This window comes from Gossypium raimondii, chromosome 1 (genome assembly GCF_025698545.1).
Source record: "Gossypium raimondii isolate GPD5lz chromosome 1, ASM2569854v1, whole genome shotgun sequence".
Taxonomy (NCBI): domain Eukaryota; kingdom Viridiplantae; phylum Streptophyta; class Magnoliopsida; order Malvales; family Malvaceae; genus Gossypium; species Gossypium raimondii.
In genome coordinates, this window is record NC_068565.1 from 15,895,018 (window position 1) to 15,913,935 (window position 18,918).

The window sequence follows — 18,918 nt, forward strand, 5'->3', positions numbered from 1 at the left end:
TTTAAAAAAATAAAAAAAGTATTTTAAAAATAAAAAAATAAAAAATAAATATTTTTATTATATTCGGGCCGGGCCAAAAAAAGTGCTACCCGAGGCCCAGCCCGTTTTCTAAACGGGCCTCATTTTTTTGCCCAAACCCATATTTCGGGCCTATATTTTTACCCGAACCCTCTCATATTTCGGGCAGGCCGTCGGGCAGGGCCAGGCCGCCCAACCCATGAGCAGCTCTAGTGCAACCAATTTTTACCTATTGTTAGACTAATAACTCAGTCGGTTCTCCATCCAACTAGTTGGTCCGATCCAGTTTAGATGATATTGAAATTTGAGATTTTTTTGTATTTTTAAAATAATAATTATTTTTTATTTTTTTAATTTGAAGTGTTTTTATATGTTTTTATAATTTTTTATGTTTTATTTAAAAATATGAAAAAGTAATTTTAAAATTTTTATGTACTTTTAAAGGGTAAGGACCAAATTGATAAAAGAATGTTAATGTTAAACGCTAAATTTTTTTAGCTTCAACAATTTAAAATTGACAGTAAAATTAGATGGTGGGACCAAAATTTTAAATAAAAATACAAGAACTCAATGTCTGAAAATTAAAATATATGAAATAAAATTTTAAATTTAAAAATTATGAAGTAAAAGAATATTGATGTATTATATAGATATAAAATTGCATGTACATGTTTATAATAAAATGTAGGGAATTTTATAAATAAATCTTACATGCCAACATTTAACAAGGACGGCACCATCGAATTATATTGAATCTTTAAATTATTACATAAATTTTGTTTAATGTTTTCACATTTATGAACTCAGTTGATAGCTTGAAACAGAGGCCACGTGTCAGTCGGGGGGTCTATTCTCTGTATCTACGACTCCATTAATATACCTTCCAAACAGATGAATGCTGCCAAGGTTATGCGTTCGTTTATAACAAAGTCCAGTGTTTCTTTTTTATCTCGATTTTTCCACATGCAAAACAGTTTTATCAACTTTGATTTCTTTAATTTAGATACGAGAGTTTTAAATAGAAAAAGAAAGATTCTTAGGGGGAATATCCCAAGCTTCCATCTGAGCTTCCAAGATATTTGTGGTTGTTCCATAGCAGAGGTACACCAGTTCAGCAGGTCACCTGGCAATAGCAGGTGCTTTCGACTTCCTGCACTTCCGAGGTTTAAGCTTCGCTTATATGTTCTTCACTCTAAATGATCCTTCGCATTGGGCTGTTTTTTGTTTCATTTTCATCCTTCACATTCATCCTAATTCATTAACAATGTGTCCACTACGCATCAATGGCTCTCCAAATGGAAACGTCAAAACGTTGGGGTCAGCCGGAACCATATTCGAGGCTGAAGATTCCGATATCCTCCTGAGGATTATGGAAAGACCCAGAGCGATAAATGTATCCTTTGAAGAAAGGCTTTCCAATGAACTTTTGAGTAACCACTTTGAATGCCTGTCTCCACATGGTAGAAGGTCAGGGTTTAACTCCCCTAGATCATATACAAGCTTTGAGGCACACGCCATGGTAGGTGAGGCATGGGAGAATATGAAGCGCTCCATTGTTTACTATCGTAGACAACCTGTTGGAACTGTTGCTGCAATGGACCATTCTGTTGAAGAACTCAATTATGATCAGGTTTTTATTTTATTAAAAACTTTGTTGTAGGGAATTAAGCTGAATTTTGTTCATAACTAAAAGAAACTCTGTTTTGCAGGTTTTTGTTAGAGATTTTGTTCCAAGTGCTTTGGCTTTTTTGATGAATGGGGAGGAAGAGGTAGTGAAGAATTTTCTTCTGAAAACTCTTCATTTACAGTCGTGGGAGAAAATGATAGACCAGTTCAAGCTAGGAGAAGGAGTAATGCCAGCAAGTTTCAAAGTGATCCACAACCCCGTGAGGAACAGGGAGATCTTAATAGCAGACTTTGGTGAGAGTGCGATAGGGAGAGTAGCGCCTGTTGATTCTGGGTTTTGGTGGATTATATTGCTTCGTGCATATACAAGGCATACGGGAGACTCATCATTGGCCGAAATGCCGGAGTGCCAAAGGGGTATGCGACTTATACTCACTTTGTGTCTTTCAGAAGCCTTTGATACTTTCCCAACTCTTCTCTGTGCCGATGGATGCTGCATGATTGACCGCAGAATGGTTGGTTTCTTTTTCTTACCCTCACTTTATATCTAATTTATATGGGTTTCAAGACCGAATTTATATCTAATTTCAGTGCAAATCCAGGGTGTTTATGGCTATCCAATCGAGATCCAAGCGCTGTTCTTCATGGCCCTAAGATGTGCATTGCTTTTATTAAAACAAGACCAAGAGGGGAAAGAATTCATAGAACGTATAGTTAAACGCCTCCATGCTTTAAGCTTTCACATGAGGAATTACTTTTGGCTGGATTTGAAGCAGCTAAATGACATATACCGCTATAAAACAGAGGAATACTCTCATACAGCGGTGAACAAGTTCAATGTGATGCCTGATTCACTTGCAGACTGGGTGTTCGATTTTATGCCAACTCGAGGTGGCTACTTCATTGGAAATGTCAGCCCTGCAAGAATGGATTTCCGTTGGTTCTGTTTAGGCAATTGTGTGGCGATTTTGTCATCTTTGGCAACTCCAGAGCAAGCTTCAGCCATAATGGATCTTATCGAGTCGCGTTGGGATGAGTTGGTGGGAGAAATGCCATTGAAGATATGTTATCCAGCTCTTGAAAGCCATGAATGGAGAATCGTAACGGGATGTGACCCCAAGAATACCAGATGGAGTTATCACAATGGAGGATCCTGGCCTGGTAATGAAGTTTCTTGTTACAAACAATAATGGTATATTTTGAATTGCATTATGATTTGGTCAGAAGCTTTGTATTTGCAGTGCTTCTATGGCTGCTCACAGCCGCTTGTATAAAGACAGGGCGCCCACAAATTGCGAGACGTGCCATAGAACTTGCTGAAAACCGGTTGTCGAAAGACCACTGGCCTGAGTACTATGATGGAAAGACGGGGCGATATATCGGGAAGCAAGCTCGTAAGTTTCAGACATGGTCAATTTCAGGGTATTTGGTAGCCAAAATGATGCTGGAAGACCCATCTCATCTGGGTATGATTTCACTGGAGGAAGACAAACAGATGAAGCCACTCATGAAAAGATCTACTTCCTGGACTTGTTGATACTTGCTTGTTTCTTTAAAATATGCTCTCACTTACTCTAATAAAATTTGAAATTCAGATCCATCAGAACAAGGTTAAAAATTGAATTCTAGTATTTGGTTTGATTATCTTTTTTCTTTAAAAAAATTTATCATTTATCTCTTTTTCTTTTAAGTATTTATTTTTTAAATACTTTATTATGGGTAATTATCGTGAAAATTTTTTATTCCATAAGTGATTTGAGATTTTGTCATATGTCTTATTTATTTTTATTTTCTTTTAAATATAACTTAAAGACACATGATAAAATTGCAACCCACTTATGGAGTTAAAACTTTCCACCGCCAATGTACTAAATAATTATAATTTTACTATAATTTATAGGACACTTGTCAACCCCTTAACTTTTCTTGTATAGATAATACTAACTCGGTTAGGGGTTTTATAACAAGTATAAATAATACTAGAAATTCTATCACATGCGTATGCAGCATAAACTATGTATTTAAAATACAAATGTACTTTTAAAATAACGATAATAAATAATGAAGCATATGATTCAAACTAAATAATAATTAAAATTTTATCACAAGCGTATGCGTGGAAATTACTACTCAAAACATAAATAAGTGTTTAATAATACCATATAATAAATGATGAAATATATGATTTGAAACAAATTAAGAATAACATATGAAATATGCATGATATTAAAATAGAAAAATAGATTAATTTCTGAATAAAATGAAATTTAAGCATGTAAATACACCATATTAATAATACTAAATGTAATACAATTATTTAGTATGGTGTTGTCATTAATCCTGAGTTAGTATCGAGTTGTCTCGTAACACCAACTCAATCAACAACATTATCAATATAGAAATTATATAACATACATATGCGTGGAACCGCATATTTAGAATATAAAGATGAATTTAAAAATAATAAATAATAAAAATATGGTTTTACTAACCCCAAAGTTGAAACGAATAAGAAAATCAAAATAAAATTTTGGTTGAGTGGTAAATTTTAAGTTTTATTAATCCAATAATTAATATGGGTTCAAATACCACCTAAAATAAAAGACTAAACTACACTCAAATAATATAATTGATTTAAAATATGAACGAACATCAAGGTAATTTTTTCAATCGTATTGGTATCTTAATTATTTATGACACCAACTCAGGAAAAATTTAAATAATAATATAAATATTTAATAATATTATTAATAATTTAAGTTAAGTGGTTAATTTGATTAATTAACCACTTTTGAACTAAATTAATTTCAAAAACCTTTGAACCAATACTGGATTCAATGATCAACAAATAAACTAAACTAATTCAATTGTATTAATCAAACTTTGCATACCACTTAATTGTCCCTCTCTTTGGAGAGAGATTTTCCAAGTAAAATAAGCCCAATTAACCCATTGAAATGTTTGGGGTCCTATTTAGCCTCTTGCAAATGGAAACAAATGAAAATATTTCCTTTCAAAGTTAAATTATGAACCCGAAAGTTAGTTTGTTCAATGAAACCTAAACTATCTCCTTTATTTGTAATAAATAATAATTAATTTTTATATGGGGTTCAACCTATTTTATACTAATATTATAGTCGAGCAAATAGCTTTGTAATACATTCCTTGTAGGTATACTACACCGAATTAATATTGGTAATTAGGCTACTTAATGGATAATTACGATACTTTCCCATATATCTATTCCATATATATAGCTTTCTAATACATCTTCCCTATATGTATGAGAAATTATTTTATGGATCCTTCTCACCACATCATTCATGGTCCATTTCCAATTATTTAATGACATTCAACCATTTTTCCATGTCATTGATACATAATTTTAGTAATTTTTTTACCCTAAACCTTGAACCTCAAATCTTGAACCTTGAACCATAAACATCAAACCCCGAACTCAAAATCCCAAATCTTAAACCTTAAACCTCAAACTTTAAACCTTAAACCTTGTTCAGGGTTTAAGGTCAGGGTTACATGTTTAGGGTTTAAGGTTTAGGATTCTAAGTTTCGAGTTTGGGGTTCAAGATTTAGGGTTTAGAGTGTAACACCTCTCATTTGTCCCCGTCGTCGAAATCGAGTTACAGGATGCTACAATATAAAATGGAACAATTAGAAACAATTAACAACCAAAATTTAATTTCTTTAATCACTTTAATCATGTAATACCATTTAAAACTTTTCTTGAGTCTTATATGAGCTTACGTGAGCTCTAGAGTTGACTCGAGAACAAACAAGGATCAAACTATAACATTTTCAAAAGATAAAGGCAATCATGAAAAACAGGGGTCACACAGTTGTGTGTCCAGGTCATGTAACTCTTTGAAGCCGTGTGGATCAAATTGCAAAATTTCATCAAAGATCACATGGCCATGTGGCTGGGCCATGTAACAAATTTCATCAAATTGCAAAATTTCATCAAAGATCACACGGGCGTGTGGCCAGCCCTTGTGACAATTGGGAACCGTGTGATTCTAACACTTCTTATATATTAGTGGACAAATGGTCGTGTCACCAACTCGTGTGTGACACAGGACCGTGTGGACAAAATTTGACCACTTTGTTCCCTATTCAAAACCATTCAAGCTTTTAACCTATATGCACATAATTGTACACTCATACCAGCATCAAAACCTTTCCAAAACAAGTACCAAACATTTCTTTAACTAAACACAAAACCATTCAAACCATTCTACATGAAATTGACACTTTGCTTAATATAAAAACCTATGTATTCATCAACTAAACAAACATAGCTTATCATTCATATTTACGTTTCAAACTCAACCAATTCATAATCAAAATATACCATTCATGCTTCATCCTTTAATACAAATAATGCCAAAGTAACCACTTCCCTGTATAATACATATATCAATCAATTAAACACCAAATTAACATGCCTCATTTGACACCACCAAGCATTTCACCTATTTGAGCATCTTATGCCATACCAGACAACCACATCAATATCACCACATAAACTTAATCAACTACATTAAAAAATAGCCATTCAATAAGCTCCAAACTTAACTTACCATATTGCCAATATGCAAACACACTTTTATGCGTCATACTTCAACATTTAGCTTCCAAAATAACATATATACAATATGACTCCTATTTACATGCCACATAAATGAGTTTTGAACAATTAAAATACTATCGAGATAGAAGTTCGATAGTGTGAGCTTTGGAGCAATCCGATAGTCGAGTTTCGCAAAAGACAACTACAAAACAGAAACATAACCGAGTAAGCATTTCAATGCTTAGTAAGTTCATATATTAGAACATTAACTCACCTTGATATATATTAAAAAAATGAAATAGCTAGATACATAATTTTCTTGTTTTCACAATTCACAAATATACGGTGAGTTTATCATTTGCAATTCATATAACATTTCGATCGAATCAATATAACACATACTAGTACCATTCAATTCCATTTATCAAACATATCCACAATTGTATCAATTCAATCAATGTAACATTTTCCATTCACAACATATACATATCAACAATCATATAAGTTCTCATCTGTACCATTAAACCTAATGAACTATAATAAACACATACAAATACACGGGTAACCACCGAAACACACCTGATTGCTCAAATGAGCTAAACCATCAATACACATTTGGGCACCAAAGCGCTAAGCCTATAGGCTACACATCCCTTCAAAACAGACATGGATCTCTATAGAGATAATCAACAACAATAGTCTCTGTAGAGATAAACTCGGTAATCTGCAACAAATGCTGGATTCCGATAACAGTAACTTTCTACGTACATTAATCCATTCAATATCATTTCTTTCACATAACCTGTATGACGCACGAATAACCCTATTGTCATGCCAATAGTATCCTATCCTATCATTCATCCTGGCACAATTACAGAATAATATCATTTATTACAATTCAGTCTATTCTTCACCTTTTTGTACCAATTCGTATATAACATCAAAGTATATTCAAATAACACATATATACATTTCAATCACAAACACCTCACTTACATATATATACTACATAATATGAACTTACCGGAAAACGATATTAAACAAGGTGTCAATGACTAGTTTGCAATTTTCCTTTTTCCTCGATTAAGTTCCAATTGATTCGATTCTTTATCTATATGACAATTCATTTCAAAATATTATTGCTAATTACCTTATAATATTTTATTTAATGCATATGATATCCTATTATCACTTTTCAAAATTTCTCTAAAGTTTTGTAGTTTTTCAATTTAGTCCTTAAAACCAAAATTATCATATCTTTCACATTTGGCCTCGTTTCACAATCCGATTTCAAATACATCCTTTTATAGTCTCTAAAATCAATAATTATAGAAATTTTATGTGAATTTTGAGAAGTTTACAAGTTAGTCCCTATACTCAAAGCTAACAACTTTTACTTTACAAATTAGTCCTTAATCATATCTAAGCTTAAAATCAAACCACTTAACACCAAAAAAATTAAAAAGCATCAATGGTAACATTTCAAAACTTTAATAGTTCCTCAATTAATCCCTGGGTTAGCTAAATCGAGCTACAACAATCTTAAAAGCATAAAATTTACGAAAAACTGACCTGAATTTACATACCATGCAAGGCTGAATGTTAATGGAATTTTTGAAGCTTTCATTCCTTTGCTTACATTGTGAAAACGGTGAAGATGGATGAGAATGAAGGTACTTTCTCTTTCCATCCACCTATTGTTTTGTTTATTAATTCTTAACTTTTATTTAATCAACATAATAATTAACAAAACTAAGCTAAAAACACATGCTCAACCGACTATGTCTTATAAAAATGGCTAATTTGCCACTTAAAACCTCTATGTTATACTATTTAATCATTTCAAATAATAAAAATCAATAATGATTAATTTTTACGGTTGTTATAACTTAGTCCTTATACTTTAATTACTAACCGTTTGTTAAAAGTCACCAGCCAAAAATCAATATAATTCTACAATAGACTAGTAAATATTAATAAATAATATTTATTTACTCGACCATCGAAAAATGGGGTTCTAGAACTGCTATTTTTGGTACCACTAAAAATTGGGATATTACATAGGGTTTGAGTTTAGGGTTTGAGGTTCGGGGTTTGGGTTTGAGGTTCGAGATTCGAGATTTGGGTTCATGGTTTGGGGTTTGGGGTTCGGGGTTTAGGATTCAAGGTTCTGGGTTTGGGATAAAAAATTACCAAAATTATGTATCAATGACTTGAAAAAATTTGTTGAAATGTCATTAAATAATTGGAAAGGAATCATAGATGATGTGGTCAAAAATGTCAATAAAGTAATTTCTCCTATATGTATACATATTAACCATGTATTTAGGCTATTTTAACGAGTTAATATTTTTTTTAAAAAAAACCTTACTTTAATGGATGATGCAATTTTAACAAACAAAAATATATTGTTGTAATAACATAAATTTATCATTTTATTTAATTTGCATAATTTTTCTAATATGTAAATTTATAGGTTAATATTTTCATTTAAATGTTAATGTGACATGAGTGACACATATAAAAAGGAAACTATTACTTCCCTTATTTGTGTCAATATACTACTTTAAAATACATATATATGATAATTTTACTATAATAAAATTTTTAATTGAGTTGGTTTTATACGTCAACCAATTTTTAATTAAGTGGAGAAACTATAAAAAATATTATTTTTACAAAACAAGTCATATTATTACATAAGTATTTTGTTTTTTAATATTTTTATAAAAGTTATATGCCATAAGTCTCTATACTCTTCACAAATTTAAAATTTAGTCCATGTATTTTATTTCAGAATTTGGTTTATTTTCTTTTCAAATTTCAAAATTCAAGTCCAATAATTAACATCATTAAGATTTTTGGTAAAATTTGTTGTGTTACATTTTGAAATAAAAAAAATACTCACTTGATAACCATGGAACTAGAAATGACATTATAATGAACGTAAATTTAACAAAATAATTTTAATAAGATTAATAGTTGGACATGAATTTTGAAACCTGAAAAGTAAAGGTAAAAAAGGGATTATATTACTAGAAATAAAAGTACATGGACTAAATTCTAAATTTACAAAGAGTACAGAGACTTATGGCACATTTTAACCTTTTATAAATGGTTGAATACCTAATTTGGTACATGAGTTTGACACTTTTTTCCCTAATATGATACCTGTTTATTTTTTGGTCCGATTTGATACCAGATTTGAAATATATATTTTGATACCTAAAGGTAACAATGTGAACTTTTAGTCTTTAATTGGGCTTAGAGTTGATTTGATGAAAATACATAATTAACTAATAATATTAGCAATTAAATTTCATCAAATCAACCCCATAACTCAAGTTAAATCACATCCATGAAACTATATTTGACAAATTAAATGCAAAGTTAAACAAATTTACAATTAACACTGAATTTATTTATTAACAAAATCATAAAAAATCAAACCTAAAAACATTAGCAATTAACATTCATGAAATCAACTTAAAACCCCAAATTAAACAATAAAAGGTTACATTGCTACTTTTGAATACCAAAATATATAACTTTTGTCAAACACAGGTACTAGATTGGACCAACAAACAACACAAGTACCACATTAGAAAAAAATGTCAAACTTGGGCACCAAATGATATATTAAGCCATTATAAATCAATAAAATTTACGTACAATGATATTTGAACTAAGGACACTATAAAATATCAAACCTTCAACTTTATCATTTTTTAAACATATATAGCAACATTTTATTTTTATGTAAAATTTTAATTATTACATAATTTCTTTTCACTTGTGCTTAGAATAATAATAATTAAACAATAATTAGTATAGATATACCAATAAGTGTCAGTGCAGTGGAACGGTGCATTGAACTCCCAATTAGTGAATAAATATTCAAATATTTGAGACGATATTATTCCAAACATGAATAGAACAAACCCGAAACATACAAAAGATAATATATATATATATATATATATATATATATATATATATATATATATATATGAGAATAAAACAATCATAAAATGTTTCATTTCAGTCCTTCTTCAAGGTTTGCTTTTCCTTTAATTCTGCCTTCAGTTATTTTTAAAACTTAATCAATTTAAGAAGCTAGCTTAAGTAGTTAAGCATCAAACTAGTTGAATCTGCTTTCTTTCTTTAACAATGTTGAACTAATTTTAATAATAATAATAATTATAATTATAATATCATCTCTAAAATTAAAAGTATATATATCTAAAATTTTACCTTTTTCAATGCGATTCAATATTGATAGCTTTCGTACGTTGAAATTCTCTCTATCTATATATATATATATATATATATATATATATATATAAATTTATGCAGCAGGTTGTAGGACTGAGCCATCCTTGATTAAAATAAAATAATTCATTTTAATTATTGGCAAAATTAGTTGAAAATAATTCTAAATCATAAGGGTGCCTATCTGTTTGATAATTATATCATTTGCAGGAGCAACACCAAAACTAGAATTAAGCAAAAGATCAAATTAATTACTTATTCTATTTAAGTATTGAATGAAACTTTAATTAGGACTAACCATGCCCTCCTTACCCTCACTACTTGATTTTTATTTACCCTTTTAAATTCTATCTTTTATTTAATTATGTATTTCACCCCTTTATTCTATGAAAACTATCAACGGCACCTTGACATGTCAGATATTGTGATTGGCCTAAAACTTGGTCGAGATGCATGCTTGAATTTTCAGATTGATGTATGACATCCTTTCAAACTATAGTACAAAATTATAAATTTTATTATCTATAAAATATTAAATTTCGAATCCTCATGTAAATATTATATAATTGAAAAATTCAAAAACTAACATTGACATTCAATTGTTGATCTACCAGTAGCTGGATATCTTCGATTTCATTCGCTAGTTCCATATGACTCTTGTGATTGTTCCACCTATTCAAATAATATGTTATTTCAAAATATGATAATGAAAAAAATATTATGCTAACTGTATTATCAAATGAATTTTACCTTATCACGAGTGGAAAATATAAGGGGCGTCGACTCAGGGATGTAAAAATAGTAGTCGATACCATGCCTGTGACTGCAGAAAGAATATGCAACTATCGATTTTAATTTTTTGTGGTTGTGTTGCCCGACACATCTCTCGATACAACGTGGCAAACATACTTGGTCCCCAATTGAGTCGCGTCACTTCTTTCAAGTCGACGAGTTGTAGTAGCGACCTTAAATGTACCAGAGTTTGAGATTTATCAAGCATTAGAACACTCCCGATTAACCTCAGGATGTATGCTTAGGCATATTGTTCTTTTTTAAGGGCGCTCGCGGAGTTGTTGAGATAATTTAAATTTTGTTCTAACCATTTCATCTCTATCTGGCTAGCAAAAAACCTCTCAAACATCTTACCTAATAGTTGCTCGCAAATATTGCTCCGACCGCCAATGACTGGCTTATCTACTGATAAATCAAGTTGTATTATTATTTTAATTATATTATCATATTGACAAAATTAGTTGAAAGTATTTCGAAATCATAAAGCTCCCTATATGTTTGATACCAAAGCTAGAATTAAGCAAAGGATCAAATTAATCACTTATTCTATAAGTATTGAATGAAACTAATGGTAGCTCTCTTCAACAACTTTGATTAGGACTAGCCATGCCCACCTTACCCTCGTTGCTTAATTACTCAAACTTGATTTTTATTTACCTTATTAAATCTCATCTTTTATTTAATTATGTATTTCACCCATTTATTTAATGAAAAATTAAAAAATTAATCACTTTAAATTATAAATATAATCATTGTACTTTATAAAAGATAAATATTAATCCAGTTAGATAATATTATTAAATTTTCCTATTAAATCGTTGTCTTAAAAATTAATTGTTCGACGATTTATATGCAACAAAAATTAACAATAATTAACTGTTTAAAAATTTATATCAATAAATTAATAAAAAGATAGCAATTCAAGTTCATTTGTTTACTAGCAATTGAATTAACTAACATTGGCTTTCAATTGTTGATCTACCAGTAGCTGGATATCTTCGATCTGGTCCGCTAGTCCCACATGACTCGCGTGATTGTTCCACCTATTTAAATAATATGTTATTTCAAAAATATGATAATGAAAAAAAATATTATGCTAACTGTATTATCAAATGAATTTTACCTTATTACGAGTGGAAAGTATAAGGGGCATCGACTCGGAGACGTAAAAATGGTAGTCGATACCATGCCCGTGACTGCAAAAGGAGTATGCAACTATCAATTTTAATTTTTTGCGGTTGTATTGCCTGACACATCTCTCAATACAACGTGGAAAACATAGTTGATCCTCAATTGAGTCGAATCGGGTCGCGTCGCTTCTTTCAAGTCGACGAGTTGTAGTAGCAACCTTAAATGTATCATAGTTTGAGATTTATTAGGCATTAGAACATCCCCGATTAACCTCAGGATGTATGCTCAGGCGTGTTGTTCTTTTTTAAGGGCACTCGTGGAGTTGTTGAGATAATTGAAAATTTTTTCCAACCATTTCATTTCTATCTGGCTAGCAAAAAACCTCTCAGGCATCTTACCTAATAGTTGCTCGCAAATGTTGCTCTAAGCGCCAATGACTGGCTTATCTACCGATAAACCGAGTTGTATTATTATTTTAGTTATATTATCATATTGGCAAAATTAGTTGAAAATAATTCTAAATCATAAGGCTGCCTATCTGTTTGATAATTATATCATTTGCAGAAGAAATACCAAAACTAGAATTAAGCAAAGGATCAAATTATTCACTTATTCTATTTAAGTATTGAATAAAACTAATGGTAGCTCTCTTCAACAACTTTGATTAGCCTAACCATGCCCACCTTACCCTCATTACTTAATTACTCAAACTTGATTTTTATTTACCTTCTTAAATTCCATCTTTTATTTAATTATGTAACTTGAAATTTTCTTTCTTATTAATTGATGTAAATGTCTATCTTTGTATAACATATTTTCTGATGGCGTACATTGTAAGGTTACTTTTACATTTCACTTGTGCACAAATGACTATCTATGGCTACTACAGATTTTCTTGTAAAAATACAATGTATGACTATTATTTCGGCTCAATAAAATTTCAGACTTTTCTAATTTATCTTTTAGACTATTGAATATATTGTGAGATGTTACTTAATAACTTCAGCATAAGTGTACACACCAGTTGGTTTTTTTTTTTGTATGCATAACAGCCCAGCGCATCACTTCCTTGGCGTAGCCTTGGCATCGTCTCTCAGCATACATTCCTTTACAGACCTAAAAACAGAAACAAATTTTATAAGTTCGTAAGAACTTAGTGAGCTAAACCTTAAGATACCTTTTTCATTCATTCTACATTGCATATGTTGTTTTGCGTATCCTTTTTTCAGAACCATTTCTTGACCTTTTTCATTCATTCATTCATTCATTCTACATTTCTTGACCTTTTTTTCTTCTTTAGCGAATACAATATCGAGGCTTCCATATTTCTTTCTTTAGAACCATTTTCCTTCTCTTGTGTGTACTATACTTAGCATCTCTTTAACTTTTATATTCTTTCTTAAATTTATCTTTGCATAATCCTTACCCTCTTCACTTACCTTATTATCAGACTTAATAACTTCTTTCATACTCACTAGTCTTATCATTATCTTCAGGCAAGGTAGAATGCACCCAATACTTAACTCAGAATTCACTCATATCTTCCTTACTTTAGTGCACTCTCTATTCTTAGTCTTAACTCATATCTTTGCCTTGCCGCATACTTTGGCATACACTAACCTTTCTGGTCATCCCTTGTAACTATACGAGGCTCATCATTCATTTGGTGTCCACCTAAAAATGTTGTCTTTAAATGGTCATCATGAGATCCGTTCTTCAGATTCCACCACGAAGGCGTTCCTTTCCAAAGATAGCTACAAAGGCTTTCCTTTTAGAGTCTCGCCACGAAGACATCCTTTTAACAGAGTTTGCCACAAGGCATTCATTTGGTGTCCGCCCAAAGGCGTTGTCTTCAAATGGTCATCATGAGAACCGTTCTTCAGATTCTGTCACGAAGGCATTCATTTCCAAAGATAGGTACAAAAGTTTTCCTTTCAGAGTCTCGCCATGAAGATATCCTTTTTAACAGAGATAGCCACAAGGAATTCCTTTAACTGAGATAGTCACAAAGGCATCCTTTTAACAGAGATAACCGTAAAGGCATCCTTTTAACAGAGATAGCCATAAAGGCTTCTTTTTTCAGAGATCGCCACAAAGACTTCATTTTAATAGAGATAGCCACAAATGCATCCTTTTAATAGAGATAGCCACAAAGTCATCCTTTTAACTGAGATAGCCACAAAGGCATCCTTTTAACAGAGATAGCCACAAAGGCATCCTTTTTCAGAGATCGCCATAAAGACATCTTTTTAACAGAGATAGCCATAAAGGTATCCTTTTTCAAAGATCACCACAAAGGTTTCCTTTTTCAAATTGTAATCAAGTCATTTATGACAAAGAAAAATGACTCACAGTCGCGTTTACTTTTCATCTATAATGTAATGTCGATGAGAGGATATCATTTATCCTTTGTTTGGGCTATGAATTCCACTATTGTGGAATAATTCTATATACTGTAGAAGTCGTATTCCCAACGCACCAACTTTTTGTTCCTTATCTATTTGAACTCAGACTTTTACTTACATCAAAGTATACCAGTCTTTCATACATAGTCCACCATTCACTCGGGATTAAGGTATGACACACTATGAATGTCACTAGTGAATAAGTCGCAAATGGATCTAGGATCTATTCTACTTAGGTCCTGTCTAATATACTGTCAGTCCAGTCAATCACATTCATGTCTATCTTTTAGGAGTCATCTGCTATGATACTCAAACCAAATCATCTACCTAATTGGACTTGATAGACGACATATTAGTCTTTCAATTGGTTTGCTCGTTTTTTATTAGACAAAGGACATGTTTAGGTTATCTACTAATACAAGCCCTCTTTCCGCATTATGATATGACTGTGTAATACTGCTTAATATTAGTTAAACGTTAGATAATTATTGAGCCAAAATTTACTTCCTGATGCGTCACAAGACTGACTAAAAATTTTGACTAAAGCAAGTGCACCTATCAATTAATAGTATAGTTACGGTAAGCAAAGATATCGTTCCCACGAAGACTATAAGTACTAGTATTTATGTCTTTATATTATTTAATCGAATAATTTGAGTGATTGATTTAAAAATGAAAAATAACTAATTTAATTAACTAACGAACACGACAAATAATAAATCAGGAAAATAATCAATTAATAATCAAGAAGCGAAACAATACTCAGGAAAGAATTTGCCTAGATTTTATCTGTCACTACCAATCTAAATTACACAAATTATTTACTTAGCACCTTGATCCGTAAAAATCCCTAAATTTTACTAATATCTCTTTCGAGCATAAGAGCAACTGACTCTAGGTTGATTAATTGAAATTTCTTTCTTATTAAAACCCTTATTATCGCATTAATTCATGCTATGGATTCCCCTATTAGATTTGACTCTAATCTGATAGATTTATGTCGTCCTATTTCTAGGATTGCATGCAACTCCACTCAATTAAGCAAGATCTAAACTTAAACATAGTCTATTCAACCACTGATTTAAATGGATTAATAATTTAGAAATATCAAACCAAGAATTAAGCATACATAATTGAAAATAAGAAACTAAGTATTTATAGCGTAAAATAAAAATCAAACGACAGAATCCATCATAGGCTCCATCTCCCCTAGGTATTTAGAAAATTAGTTCATACTTGAAAATAAAAACATCCAAGAGACAATATAACCTAAAGAAATAAAGAAACTCATGATAACTTCCTAAGAAATCAATTGGGAATCTTCAATTTTAATGAAAATCTGCTTCAAAGTTGACATCACACTACACCAGAACAGATTTTTAGCGGCATTTTTTTAGGCATTTAGCGGCGCTTTTTAGTGCCACTAAAGATGTTTGCGGCGCTTCCACAAGCGCCGCAAAAAAAGCCGCTAACGACAACGTCGCTAACGTTTGCAGCGTTTACAGAAAAAAAACGCCGCTAAAGGTCATGTTCTTTAGCGGCGCTTAAAAAAAAGACGCCGCTAAAGATCATGTTCTTTAGTGGCGCTTAAAAAAAGACGCCGTTAAAGATCATGTTCTTTAGCGGCGCTTAAAAAAAGATGCCGCTAAAGATCAAGATCATGTTCTTTAGCGGTGCTTAAATAAAAACGCCGCTAAAGATCATGTTCATTAGCGGCGCTTAATTCACAAACGACGCGAAAAGAAATGTTCTTTAGCGACGCTTTCTTCACAAACGCCGCTATAGAACATGACTTTTAGCGGCACTTTTATAAAAAACACCACTAATTTTGGGATTTTTGTAAAATAAAATTTTCTATTTTTTTCAGCACTCCTACAACAACAAATCAAAAGCAACCAGATCTAAACCAGCCAAAAATAATAGATTTATATAATATTTCAAATTAAACGAATAAAATAATATTAATATCAATAAATAAAAGTGAGTTCATACCTTTCTTTACAAAAATGTTAAAAGTTAAAATGATAAAAATATTTATGCAATATACACTATGACGGCGGAAGTTGCGACTGCTGAAACATCTTTATCATAATCTGAAGCTACTATTGAAGTTCGTCGTACTTTTTGCCCTGCTCTGCTTCTCTCGATGCCGTATCTGCTTTAAGTCGTAGCTGGAGTTCTTCATATTTCTTTTGAACCTCTGCTTCTCTAGTTGCTTCTCTCGCTGCAGCCTCTGCTTCTCTCACTGCAACCTCTGCTTCCCTCGCTATAGCCTCTGCTTCCCTCGTTGTCTCCTCTGCTTTAAGTTGTAGTTGGAGTTCTTCATATTTCCTTTGAATCTCAAATGTGGTCGCTTGCATCTGAGCCATCTGGTCTTTTAACCTCTGAACTTCAGCTTGAGCCTGACTCCCCGAAGCCATGTATTACTGCGAGCTGGATCCAAAATATTGAGTTGGGCTAACAAAAGATCCTTGAAATCGAACCCGACCATACCTGTCAGGACCCAAAACTTCAGTAATAATCCGGTTATCAATGTCTTCAGGATGAACAGAACTATCACTAGAAGCAATCGCTTCAGACTCGCCTTTTATCCTTTAGTTTTCCTAATAAATAAATCACATAGTTAGGAACGCAATATATATTAAAAAACAAATGCAACATAACAATAGTCGCATTACAAGTAATGAATTAAACCATTAGAAAATAAACACTATAAATAACTAAAACAAGTCAAATCGTATTAAGTAAACATACCATAATTTCACCAGCTTTAGGAGTCATAGCAGATCCATCTTTGTTCCTATGTGTAATTTCAAAAAGTTGAAGGCGTCTAACTTTTTGACCAGACGACCGTTCCTACAATATAGTAGTAAAAATATTATTTAATGGAAAGTTATACATATTTGAGAATATTAAAAATTAAAAATACCTCCCCCTTAGCTACACATGCAAAACTTCTCGACCCGGCTGTGTGAGTGAATTTTTGTTTCTGCCTGCTGCTTTTTCCAACTCGTTCACGATCCTACGTTATAAAATTTTTAGTACGTAAATAGTAAATACTATAAACCAAAATAATTACAATAGTTTGGAAGTACATCGTACCTCGCTTTTCTTCGAATGCCAAAATCTAACCGCATCTTCCCATTGGTACCTCAGCATACCCGGCGGGACATTTTGCAATTTCTCATCGAGGGTTATTTTTGTCTTATAATAATATTTCTTCAAAGTGCTTTTATGGTCTCTCCATCTTTTTCCCAATGCCTTCTTTACATAAGCATCCGAGACCTCTAAAGCAAACCTCGCCTACAAAAAACACAAGTTAATAAAGTAAATATAAATGAAACTATTTCTCAAGCATTACAGATGACATTAACATTTTGTTACCTTAATATTATCAAGGGCTTGGTTTTTGTTGCTACCGGGCATTTGATGCCATGACTCGTAGTTGATAGACAACATATCCGCATTTCATGCTAAAATGCCCATGTATCCTGCTAAAAGTCGAGCTTCTGATCCAACAGGCTGACCAAAACTGTTTCTGCATACCTTGACACGCTCGACCGGATCTAACTCGTATAAATCTCTAAGTAGCATACGTCCTCGACCTCTGCGTGTCCCACCATTTTCAGCTGCGAATGGTATATTATAATATAAGAATTTGATAAATAAATCAATTATAAGTCAACACGCATGTAAATTAAATGTAAAATTACTTTGAACTTCTATAGGATCCTCAGGTGTAATCGGAACATTTGAAGATCCAATTACTGTCTATTGTTCAGTACTATTTGTTTCTGTCGAGTTTGGATCTTTTTGAACAATGCTTCCCCTTGGAATTTTTCTTCTAGGCATTTTATCTGCAATGCACATAAAATAGTTGAAAACTTAATAACTAATTACAACAATAACAACACATATAAAATAGTTGAAATATATAATAAGACCAAGATTTAAATTATGATATTACATATAATTAAACAATCGTAAAATCTTACTACATCATTATTCGTAAATATCTTCATCCGTATCCTGACGAACCCATTGAAATTGTTCACTAGTACTAGGGATATTATTGTTTAAGTTTTTTTC

General features: G+C 31.7%; 1 protein-coding gene across 1 annotated transcript; it reads left to right on the forward strand.

The window, feature by feature from the left end:
• The first annotated feature begins 1,202 nt into the window (after positions 1 to 1,202).
• LOC105784435 (probable alkaline/neutral invertase B) lies at positions 1,203 to 3,318 on the forward strand. The gene is made up of 4 exons (XM_012610323.2): positions 1,203 to 1,648; positions 1,728 to 2,159; positions 2,247 to 2,805; positions 2,886 to 3,318. Exons 1-4 carry the CDS (start codon positions 1,283 to 1,285, stop codon positions 3,179 to 3,181), a joined length of 1,653 nt encoding a protein of 550 aa, XP_012465777.1. The 5' UTR covers positions 1,203 to 1,282; the 3' UTR covers positions 3,182 to 3,318.
• The last annotated feature ends 15,600 nt before the right edge of the window (positions 3,319 to 18,918 follow it).

What these genes read in the sequence shown, in the direction of transcription:
- LOC105784435 (XM_012610323.2), top strand. Translation starts at nt 1,283, where the DNA reads ATGTGTCCACTACGCATCAATGGCTCTCCAAATGGAAACGTCAAAACG. An exon ending in GCATGATTGACCGCAGAATG is followed by an intron (nt 2,160 to 2,246) that starts GTTGGTTTCTTT and finishes GTGCAAATCCAG; the next exon opens with GGTGTTTATGGCTATCCAAT. An exon ending in CAATGGAGGATCCTGGCCTG is followed by an intron (nt 2,806 to 2,885) that starts GTAATGAAGTTT and finishes TTGTATTTGCAG; the next exon opens with TGCTTCTATGGCTGCTCACA.